At 38.5% G+C, this 12,520-nt stretch overlaps 1 protein-coding gene across 3 annotated transcripts in view; it reads right to left on the bottom strand.

Annotated features, from left to right (window-relative positions):
* The window catches only part of fli1.S (Fli-1 proto-oncogene, ETS transcription factor S homeolog), a 53,418-nt gene that overhangs the window by 18,489 nt on the left and 22,409 nt on the right, over positions 1–12,520 (bottom strand). For all 3 annotated transcript variants that reach the window (XM_018226877.2, XM_018226878.2, NM_001090902.1), the window contains 3 exon segments: positions 7,761–7,912; positions 6,206–6,409; positions 1,680–1,748 (listed from right to left, as the gene is read on the bottom strand). In XM_018226877.2, coding sequence (XP_018082366.1) covers positions 1,680–1,748; positions 6,206–6,409; positions 7,761–7,912 — 425 coding nt within the window.

Here is a 12,520-nt window from a genome sequence, read left to right as displayed (position 1 = left end):
AGGGAAACACTGTATACGATTTTTAGGTAGTGAAAACATAATTTGCAGTATTTTCACCTTAATATAACCCTAAAAACACATTAAACAAAATATATAATTATAAATTTCCCTAGACAACTGAGAAGCTCCAGGAAAAGTTCACTCGATCCAAACAATCTACTATTAAAGGTTCCCTACATGTTCCCCATAAAAAAGAGCTTTACTGACAAAGGTTAAATGATAGACTTTGGCAAAATGAAACAATTCAATGCAAAACGCATGCCCTGTTACGTGTATGACATGAAACTAATGCATTACATATGGTAATCTTTAATGTACATACATAGAATTAGTATTTATGGTGCAACACAAAAAGGAAAGTAGAGTTAAATAAACTATAAACATTTAGAGAATGGGCCTTGTCGCTTACATATGCTGCTCAGATCTATTATCAAAACATTTATCCATAAAACTGTTCAACCCTCGTTGTTCAGAGCCAGTGACAATAATAAAGAACAAGTAAAATATTTATCTTTTAGCTGCATTAGAGCAAAACTGCATAGTCTTGCTGGTCAAATGATGACACACTGCTGCACAGAGAGTTCTTATTGCTAGAAGGTCATTTTTAACTAAAACATTTAAAATGAATGTACATGTAGCTTTTATCAATAATGGTAACAACTGTACCTGGATTGAATAATTACACTTTCTTATTATTGTCAGCAAACTAAGGTATAAAGTGAGCATACACATGTTTTCAGTTTTGTTGTAATAAAATTGTGCCCATATACATGGAATTTTCCTTGTTGTCCTTGGTGGGCACTTTTAAAAATGAGTTAATATAATATTCTCATTGTTTCTTTAGCTGGTTATGTGTATTTTGATACGTTTTTAAACCAAAACAAACAAGGAAAAAGCCCAGTAATTTTTGAGAAATATAATTTTAGCCCTTCTTACAGCCACAGATTTCACATTTGCATGTTATAGGTTATTCATTGCGGTATTGTGATGGAATTCAGCTTGCACACAACTGTCTGGCATGCAAAGAGTTTAAATCTAGGCAAATTACTCAAAAGGGATTGTTATACCTTTGTTAAGTTTATCACCAATGCTCACCAATTTTGAAAGAAGGCAAATATTTTAAATGTCATAAAACAACACTCCTAGCTCAAATATCTGCAGCTATATAGTCCTAACAGACCGACTGATGACAACAACCTTGTTAATAAAGATTTCAGATCTTCACATTAATCAGCTGAAAAAAGGTTCAACTTATGAAATGCATGGCGATACAATTTCTCGTACAAAAGCTTATGGGAAGCGGGTTGTATTGGTGATTAAAGGGATACTGTCATGGGAAAAAAAATGAATCAGTTAATAGTGCTGCTCCACATGACCATGTCACATGACCAGGGGCACCTGGGAAATTGACAAAATGTCTAGCCCCATGTCAGATTTCAAAATTGAATATAAAAAAATCTGTTTGCTCTTTTGAGAAATGGATTTCAGTGCAGAATTCTGCTGGAGTAGCACTATTAACTGATGTGTTTTGAAAAAAAAACATGTTTTCCGATGACAGGATCCCTTTAAGATATAGATGTCTCTTGTTATCCAGGAGATAGTCACAATTGCAATTTACTTTCTATAAGTACTGCTATGAGAGAATATTACAGGATGTTCTAAAGAGAATTAATACTTACCCTCTTTGGCTGTCAAACGCGATGATTGGTCTGTATGTGCCTGAGTGTTATAACCCAATGATGAGCTACCTAAAGAACAAATTGAGTATTTTATTTTGTAATATTTATAACAAATTGTATCAAGTTATATAACTATTAATAGTTAAAAAATTATAAACTAATGAGGAATATCAAAGGTCCACCTTTACGTTAACTTTTAGTATGTTATAAATTGGCTAATTCTAAGTAACGTTTCAATTGGTCTTCATTATTTCTTTTTTACAGTTCTTGAAATATATGCCTTATTCTTTTGATTCTTTCAAGCTTTTAAATAGGGGTCACTGACAAATGCTCTATAATGCTACACATTTAGGGGCAGATTTAAATACTTTGAAATCCGACCATCGTATTTAAATACTTCGAATTCGAATGTCAAATTAGAAGTTTTTTCAGCGAATTTGGCATTTGTTCGATCAAATTAAACGACTCAGCGATCGATCGAAGGATTCTAATTCGATGTGTAAAGACTTGGAAAAGGTTTGTAGAAGGTCCCCATAGGCTAACATAGCAATTCGGCAGGTTTAAATTGGCGAAGTATTGAAGTCGAAGTTTTTTTAAAGAGACAGTACTTTGATTATCGAATGGCCGAATATTCAAACTATTTTTACTTCGGATCGAATTCAAAGTAAATTTAAAGTCGTAGTATCCTATTCGATGGTCGAAGTATCCAAAAAATTACTTTGAATTTCGAATTTTTTCTATTCGAAAATTCCCTCAAATTCACTTCGACCCTTGATAAATCTGCCCCCAATTGTTACTTTTTAAAATGTAACTATAATATCTGTTCAGGCCCTCTCCTATTCATATTCCAGTCTCTTATTCAAACCAACGCATGGTTGCTATGGTAATTTGGAGCCTAGCAACAAGACTGTTGCAATAACAAACTGGTGAGTGGCTGAATAAAAAGTTAAATAATTCAAAAACCACAAATAATAAAAAATGGAAACCAATTGAATATTGTCTCAGAATATCACTGTCTGCATCATACTAAAAATGTATTTAAAGGTGAACAACCCCTTTAAGGCTTGTTAAAACAATATATCTACATTTCTTATAACAATGATAGCTATATTACCCAAATGTTTTCCTTCTCTACCACACAAAGCAACCCATAGCAACCAATCATGATTAGTTTTTTTTAGCCAGCTGTAGATAGAACAATGAAAATGAAAAATCTGATTTCTTGCTAAAGCTTTCTGTCCAGGTGCAAGTTTGCCCAGTGTTGAAAAAAGTCTTTCAATGTCCTAAAACATATGTCTTTACTCTTCTCATTAAACTGGGTTGCCTTTATTGTACGAATAAAGTAAAGTAGTTTATAGTATGAATGGCAAGTACCATATAGGAGGAGGGAGGAGAATCCTGCTTGTATTTTAAGGAGAATCTAATAATGCCACGTGAGTGTCTATTTTAGTTTGCATATAATGATTTTAAATTTACTGAAAGAGTTAATTCAGATAAAATCCAATAGACATTTTAATGCTTATAAATGAGGACATAAAAACACAAATGTTTGGCTAGAAGTTTCCATGCCTTTAGTTATGTTTGTTAATTATTTTAGTAATAGATCAGTAACACAAAATAATGATGTTTATAAGGATTTAAAAAATGGTACTGTGACCGTGCATTGGTAAGCTGGTACAGTTTAAATAAATCAGCAGCTGTGTAGCCAGGGGGGGGGGCAACTGTTACAGCTGAATAGTGCAAACAGGCACCTTTATCCTCAGCATATAACCTGTGCATTATAAAGTAAGTTTAGTCATAAGGCCTCACACATTTTTTGTTGCTCATGTAGAGGTGTAGCTTTGATTTTATTTACGGCTAATAGTACAAGTTTTTTTTAAAAAAAAAAAACACGTGCAAAAAAAAGCCCATTAACTTTCCATGAGTATTGACTGCAAATGCAATGGTAACTAATGCATGTGACTGAAATACACTTTTCCCGTTGCATTGCAATGCATTGAAGTCTATGGGCGGAAAATTATTTTTTGATGCGCAACAATTTTTTTCACCCATTGGCGTTTATGAGTATCTTTTTTGCATCAAAACCTGGCGAAACATTTCGGTCATCCATACTCTCTACAAAACTGAAGAATGAAAGCCTTTCTCGTATAAAAGAAGGCATTTGTTGCAAATAAATAGTTACATTTTAGCTGATTGATTAACAGATACCAACTTTTAATACAAAGAAATATTTACACAACTTCAGGTGATCCTAGTGGTGACCAAAAAATGAGCAACTACTTGGGATTAACCTTGAAAGCAAGCAAGTTGCAGGTAAAACTTAGTCCCAGTGTAAAATGTATGATGAAGAAAATGGAGGTTGGCCTGAATTATAAACTGATGCTAAAGGGTGATTATTAAATTCTGATGCTAATTGCACTGGTTTATGTCTTGCAATGTAGCAATTATCTGTATTAATTGCTAATCAGCCTTATACTGTGACATTTATATTCTATGTGTACTGTATATTTTGAGTCAGTCCCTAAGCTCAGTAAGTGACAGCAGCTCAGAGCATGTGCAGTAAATCACCAGAAAAGAAGATGGGGAGCTACTGGGGCATCTTTGGAGGCACAGCTCTTCCCTGCAAAAGGGCTGTGGTTGCCTTGGGCTGGTACAGAAGCCCAAAACATAATGTACAACATTTCTATGCCTACGCCTTTAGTTAAGCTTTAGTTCACCTTTAAGTAGCTTTATTGGAAAAATGTCTTATGGGCGGATTTATTAAAGGTCGAATTTTGAATGTATGTGAATTTTTTTACTCTAATAAATAAGAATGTACTCAAAATTCGAATGGGAGGTTATTTCTGAAAAAATTTGATTGTCTAAAATTTGATTAGAATAAGAACGAAATTCAAATCAAATTTTCCTCCAGACCACACTGATAGTGATGGGCGAATTTGCGCGATTCGCCGCCAGCGAATAAATTCAAAAAAACGTGCGCCGGCGTCAAAAAAACGGGCGCCGGCACCGTTTCGCAAATTTTTCGCTGTTTCACGAATTTCGCGGTGAAGCGAAACGGCGCAAATTCGCCCATCACTACACACTGAGCATGTGCATGGTCTTGTTCTTGCAAGGGGTTTAACAAAGTTACAAGATGATGACACTCTGCGGCCAACATTGAAAATAAATCATTTGTTTTATTAGGCTTCTGGTGCAGTAAGTTCATGTTTATATTTAGTATACAAAATACAGGATTTCTAGCAGTATTCTATTTTAGACATGAGTTTCCCTTAAAAGAGTGTAAAAATAGGAGAAGCAATGGATGCAATCAGCAAGATTTTTGGTCACTCCAAATGTAAAGACAAACATCTGACACTGACAGATACGAATGTCCATTCTAATAAATCTGATGTAAAAGCAAACCTTTTAGTTATGTTATGAGATTATTGACCGTTATATTGAGAAAAGGATTGGGCTCCCCCATCAAGTGTGCCCTTACTGCAATTCTTGGCTCTGAGCCTTTTAACTTGTCTTCAATAATATCATAATATTGTGTAACTTTATAACTTTCACCCACTCTTTAAAACTACAGTTGAATAAAAATCAAATGTTATTAGACAGAAAAAACATGTGTTTCTAGGATGAAGAACTTCCAAAACTCCAGTGTTGCAACATTATTTTTAAAGATTCATTTAATTTTAAGATTCACAGCAAGCATGTTCTCCCAAATCACTCCGTGACCCTAGTGGGAAGCAGGTCAGGGGTCATAAGTGGCTGAGCACAATATAAGATTGGTTAGGTCCGTCACACATGGGATACAGATGTCAATTTTATCCTTGTGAAAGGGAGGGCAAAGTTATTTCCTGTAATCCTTGTGCGGGGCACTAAAGTGAAAATTCACTAATAGTTGAATAGGAGTTGATAGTACTCTCAGGAAATAAGGAACAAAGGTAAGTGCCTAGGAACCACAAGCCAGAAGAGGTAACATGAAGTCAAGACAAAAGCAACTATGTTCTGTGTTCCTGTTTCTGTGCTCACTGGTTACTCTACTTTGGCGACTTCAGTAACAAAGCTTGTTCTGTCTGCCTGTTATTTTACGCTGCCTCCTACTATGCTTTCTCGCTGTAAAATCTTACTGACTTATATATTTAGTTATATCAGATGAGTGGTAACATTTGAGTGAGTTAATGACCAAAGGTTTCTAGTTTGTTTATTCATTATGTGCATTAGCCACTTCGCCCCTTAGTAAATCTGCTCCCTTTTGTTTTATGAAAAGAAGAAAACAACATTTCAAAGACCTTGCCTATTTGATAATAAACAAAAGGTTTTTCATTGCTTGGAAATGGTTGTTTTGAAATTAATTTCATTTTAAACATTCCGTGGGGGGGAAGGGGAAGAAATAAATGATGTAAGCACATTTACAAGCTTCGTACCATAGGGAAAAATAGCACAAGCAGAAGTACTTTAAAAACTTTAAATCTGCCACAAAATAAAACCAAGTGGAAGGTATATTTCAACATTTAAAGAACTGAATATGTAATACTTACTATCCCTGAGGTAGTTGAGATGAGAAAGTAAAACCTCTGTGTTATATATGGATGTGCTCCGCAGGAAATCCTCTTTGCTCATTTTACACAGTTCCTTGCCATCAATATTCTGAAAGAGGGAGCAGTCAATTTCCACAAGTCCATATTCCTTAATTGCCCACTCCAGCCACTGGCGTACGTGGTCCTGGCTCCACAAAGCGGGATCTAGCCATCATAAAAAAACATTACATCAGATACAGGATTATTCTTTTGAAACAGTTTTCTGTTCTGAGATCTAAGTGAAAAAATAACCTTTTCCATGTTATAAACAAGATAATAATGCTAAGAATCTGTCTCTAAAGTTTTTTTTAAAGAAAATAGCTGTGCGTTTTCATTTTAGTTTCATGCTATAAAAACAAATAATAAAAAGAGGCTATGCATAAATTATGTAAGCTGCTTTATTGTATGTTTCATGCATTTATGCCTGTACTTATGGTGCAAGCTGGGATACATTCTTAAAGGATAACTAAAGTTTAACTAAAGGTGTAGGCTCTTTAGTTAAATAATCAGCCCTGTAGCATCATCTTACTGTATATTACAGGTAAAGCTCATTTTCTGCTTGATAATTTGCGACAAACTCTAAGCTTAGCTTCTCAACAGATGCTCAGAGCCCACTGATCATGTGAGTGTTACAGACACTTTCCAAGATGGTGACCCCCTGTGACAAGTTTGAAGTCCTGGATCATTGCTGCTGTTGAAAAGCTAAAACTTTAGACTGGTGAAATAATTTCAATATATAAAATATGTCATTTCTAGTCATATTTTAGGGTTAATTCTCATTTAAAGGGGAATTAAACAAAGGGGTTTCTTCACCAGCTGTAAATATGCTCTTCCCTTGAGTAAAAAAGTACTCAAATTATATGTAAATTGTAGCAAATCTGAATCACCAGATTCCCATTCACCACAACCAAAAGGTATTTCAGGCTCTTTGGCCCCTTCTGGAGTGCAAATTTCCCACAGGAAGCAATATGTCGAATGTGTAATTGCCCTTATACAGGCTTCCTATGACCTGCTGTTATGTATGTAGTCTGGACTGGGAGTCAAAATAAGCCCTTACATTCCAAGTACACAGAGGACCAAACAGTCCCTGGCCACTAAATAACGATTGTCTATGGCATCTTCCAGTTGCCCTTCTGCCATTTGCCAGAATCCACAGATTCCAGTCTGGGCATTGGACAAGAAACAAGTTGTTTTTATGGGTTATGAGACCTGGTGCAATCTTTGACGCTTTTATTCAATTTTCCCCTAATATTAAACCTGTTTAGGCTTGGATACACTTATTTTGGATACCTCACTTTGAATAAGTGACAATTAAAAATAGTTATATGTTTAGAGCGCCTCTGCATTCTCATTAATATGTATTTGGTTGAATCTGAGCATAAAGGAGTGCATTGGTCATATGGTATGAAGCTTAAGGTACAATTTATCTCTCTCACATATTTGTATAATAATAACTGGATATTGTAATGTTTAGAGCACTCCCTGGGTAGATTGTCCTGTTAATCTTGGTACATACCTGCAGGTACAATAACCCTCCTTTCATTTGTAGTCATATTTGGGGGAGGGGGGCCATTCTTTTCATCCATGTAGGTGTAAGTCATTGCATTGCCCTCCGACCCTCCAATGAGTTTGCTACATTTGTTAATGCTACAGTCCACCGGTGACTCCCTAAAAGAACAATCACTGAGATTATTGTGATTAAGAAATGCTCATGTAACAACAGCTTGGAGAAAGCCAAATATATTAAACATTATTGAACATTAGTACAGTATCTGTATTTCTATAACTAGAAACAATTCAAGTTCCCCATTCCCTAGAACTACTCTATACAGTACAGCAGGGATCCCCAACCTTTAGAACCTGTGTGCAAGATTCAGAAGAAAAAGGAGTTGGGGAGCAACACATACATGAAAAATGTTCTTGGGCTGCCAAATAAGGTTTCTGATTGGCCATTTGGTAGCCCCTATGTGGATTGTCAACTTACACTGAGGCTCTGTTTGGCATTACATCTGTTTTTTTATGCAACCAAAACTCGCCTCCAAGCCTGGAATAAAAAAACAATATTTACAATGTTCGGAGTGCTCAACCCTTAAAGTAAACCCTGTGCAGGGTATCAGGTGCTTAATCTGGTTGGCCCTTTCCTGCCCAACAGGTCCAGCATACAATGTAGAGAATAATCCAGTAGCACACTGATTATGGTGTGATAAGTGATAAATTGTTTATTTAGCCCACATACATACAAGGTAAGGGCAACATTTCGGACCCCACTGGGCCCTTTGTCAAGCCTAGTGGTCAAATACAAACACATTTTTACATGGAATAAAAAAACAAGCACCGGCTTTGAGGCCACTGGGAGCATCATCCAACAGGTTGGAGAGTAATATGTTTCTCACGAGCTACTGGTTGGGGATCACTGCAGTACAGTGTCAGTACATGAGAAATCCTCTATAGCAGGGCTGTCCAACTCTCCCACATGAAAGTCTGCCTGCTGTGTCTACTTACCATGTGTAAAATTTAAAAGGTATCACTATTATTATTATTAACATGTATTTATATAGCGCCAACATATTGCGTAGCACTGTAAAGTAACTGTGATTATACAACTACATCACATGAATTACATACATAGAATATATGGAGTAACAAACATCACAATCAATACAGGTACAAAGAGGTGAGGAAGGCCCTATGCATAGGCATACAGTCTAAAGGGAAGGGAGTAATACACAAGGTGTGGGAGTGGGCAAGATCGAAGTAAGTGGGTGAGAAATGTGGTGTTGTATGTGGTGTTGCGTTTGGTAGTTAAGCAGAGTGAGGGTAGGCTTCTCGAAAGAAGTGAGTTTTCAGAGATTTTTTGAAAGCAGAAAGGTTGGGAGAAAGTCGGACAGATCGTGGGAGAGCGTTCCAGAGGAGGGGTGCAGCCCTTCCAAAGTCTTGAATGCGAGCATGTGAGGAGGTAATGAGAGAAGAGTTGAGTAGCAGGTCAGTAGAGGAGCATAGTAAGCGAGTGGGTGAGTATATAGAGATGAGTTCAGAGATGTAGGGTGGAGCAGAGTTGTGAAGTGCTTTGAAAGTCAGTGTCATTAATTTGAATTTGATTCTGAAAGGTAACGGAAGCCAGTGCAGGGATTGACAGAATGGCGAGGCAGAGGATGAGCGGTTGCTGAGGTGTATGAGCCTCGCAGCAGTGTTCATTATGGACTGGAGAGGTGGCAGTCTCTGGAGGGGGAGGCCAATTAAAAGAGAGTTACAGTAGTCTAGACGCGATATGATGAGAGAGTGAATAAGAATTTTGGCAGCGTCTTGGGTGATAAATGATCGTATTTTGGATATGTTCCTTAGGTGGAAGTGACATGATTTAATAAGTGACTGGATATGAGGAGTGAATGACAGGGCAGAATCTAGGATAACCCCAAGGCACCGGGCCTGGGGAGAGGGGGTGATAGTGGAATTGTTAACTATGATGGATACTTCGGGGATGCTACTGGTGTTTCTTGGAGGAAAGAGAACCATTTAAGTTTTAGAGAGGTTTAATTTAAGGTAGCGTTGCGACATCCAGGTAGAGATAGCGGACAGGCAGGAGGAGACGCGAGTTAGGAGTTCTGGGTTGAGATCAGGAGATGAGAGATAGATCTGAGTATCGTCAGCATAGAGGTGGTAGTGGAAACCATACGAATTTATTAATTTGCCAAGGGAGGAAGTATAGAGGGAGAATAGTAATGGTCCCAGGACAGAGCCTTGAGGAACTCCAACAGAAAGAGGTAGGGGAGAAGATGATACTCCATTGTAGGAGACACTGAAGGAACGATTGGTGATGTAAGAAGAGAACCAGGACAGAGCTGTGTCACGAAGGCCAAGCGACTGGAGGGACTGGAGGAGGAGAGGGTGATCTACAGTGTCAAATGCGGCTGAGAGGTCAAGCAGTATTAATAGTGAGAAATGATTGTTGGCTTTAGCGGGTTAAAAGGTCATTAGTTAGTCGAGTCAGGGCAGTTTCCGTGGAGTGTTGTGGCTCAAAACCAGATTGTAGGGGGTCCAGCAGGTTATTGTCAGAGAGGAATGAGGTAAGTCGTTTGTAGACTAGGCGCTCAAGTAGTTTAGAGATGAAAGGTAGCAGAGAGATAGGTCGGAGGTTATCAAGATTGGAGGGATCAAGAGAGGGTTTTTTCAGAATGGGGGTGACAAGAGCATGTTTTAGTTGAGAAGGAAACAGTCCAGTTGAGAGCGAAAGATTAAATAGGTGAGTTAAGGCTTTGATTAGACAAGGATTGGTATTGCGGAGAAGTTTCGAGGGAATTGGATCAAGCGGGCAGGTGGTAAGGTGAGAAGAGGCCAGAAGCTTTGAGACTTCCTCATCAGTGACAGGGGTGAAGGAGCACAGGAGAGACTGGGCAGTGTGGAGGGAGGGTGGTGGAAGTCTAGGGGGGTTGAGTAGTGTAATGTCCCTTCTGATAGTGTCAATTTTGTTTTTGAAGTGCTCAGCAATATCTTGAGCAGAGACAGATGTGCATGGAGGGGGTGGAGAAGGGGAAAGGAGAGTGTTAAAGGTGGAGAAAAGTTTTGCTGGTTTTTTAGAAAGGGAGTTAATGAGTGAAGTAAAGTATGTTTGTTTGGCTTGGAAGAGGCTGGTGTTAAAGGAGCGCAGGGCGGATTTGTAGCTCCAAAAGTCTGATTCTGAACGGGATTTGCGCCAGCGACGCTCAAGTGCACGTGAGTGTCTTTGGAGCGCTTTTGTATGAGCAGTATGCCAAGGTTGAAGTGGTTTGGGTCGAGAACGTTTAGTTTTTATAGGAGCAAGCTCATTTAGGGCAGTGGTGAGAGTACTATAGTAGACAGAGGTAGCCACATTAGGACATGAGATGGCTGAGATATTAGAGTGAAGAGAGTCAAAGGAAGAAGAGAGATGTGACACGTCTACAGCTTGCAAGTCACGGTAAGTACGTGTTTGGGGAATAGCAGGGGGTGAGGAGGGAGTTAGTGAGAGTTGAAATGTGAGCATATTGTGATCAGAGAGGGGAAATGGGGAGTTAGTAAAATTGGAGGTTGAACAGAGTCTGGTAAATATGAGATCCAGAGCATTACCATTGGAGTGAGAGGGGGAGTCTGAGCACAAAGATAAGCCTAGGGAGGAGGTTAGTGAACGAAGTTTAGAGACAGAAGAGTTGTTGATGTTGTTAACGGGTATATTAAAGTCACCTAATATGATGGATGGGATGTTAGATGAAAGAAAGTAAGGAAGCCAGGCTGCAAAGTTGTCCAGAAATTGTGCAGTTGGTCCTGGTGGTCGATATATAACAGCAATGCAGAGTGAAACAGGAGAAAAGAGCCTAATGCAGTGAGCCTCAAATGAGGAGAATGATAAAGAGGGAACAGGTGGAAGAACTTTAAATACTGGCCCCTGCATTGTTTAAACCTCAAATTCAGACTATAATGCCCTCTTTACACATGTAATCCCCCCTACATTGTTCACACGTGTAACACCTCTATTGTTCACATCCCTAAAGCCCTATCCTGTTCACACCTGAGACCCAAATTTAAACTGCACTGCTGGAGGGGCACTTACTCTGTGTCACTGTATGTAGCACAGTATGAACTGTCCATTTTAGAGTCCTGATAGGTTTCCCTCCATATGTGTGTCATACTCTGCCTGCCCTATGCTCCCTGTGTGTGCCATATTCTGTCTGCCTTATGCTCCCTGTGTGTGCCATACTCTGCCTGCCCTATGCTCCCTGTGTGTGTCATACTCTTCCTGCACTATGCTCCATGTGTGTGCCATTCTTTGCCTGCGTGTGCCCTGCTCTGCTTTTGGAATATACGCCTGGTATTTGTTCTGTGGGACTGTTTGCATTTGAAAATTATTGTTAGGGGCCCCTAAGGTGTTTAATCATTATCCACAGGAGAGCAGGGCCGCTCCTGCCTTGAGGCAAGGTAAGAACCTTGCCTCAAGCAGCACGGAGCGGCCAGTTACCAGGGGTGGCAAAAAGCCGTCTCTGGTAACTTTAAGATCCGAATTTCAAAAAAAAAAAAAAATTCCAGCCCTCTGTACCACAGAAGTTGGACAGCACTACTATATAGTATTATAAAGCAAGACTTTACATATATAACAACGTAAGCCACAACATCTGTTGTAGGTTGCTACCCCTAAAAAGTTCCTCCAAAGAACATGTAAACATTTTTTGTGGTAAGGATAGGTAGGAGGTGGGAGATCTAAGGTCAAATACAGTATTGGTGTGATTTGAAGTCTATTAAATATTCAGCATGAAATTTGGATATTTA

This window comes from Xenopus laevis, chromosome 7S (assembly GCF_017654675.1).
Source record: "Xenopus laevis strain J_2021 chromosome 7S, Xenopus_laevis_v10.1, whole genome shotgun sequence".
In the NCBI taxonomy this organism is placed as follows: Eukaryota; Metazoa; Chordata; class Amphibia; order Anura; family Pipidae; genus Xenopus; species Xenopus laevis.
The sequence above is the reverse complement of the archived record's forward strand: the minus strand, read 5'-3'. Positions and strand labels throughout refer to the sequence as shown.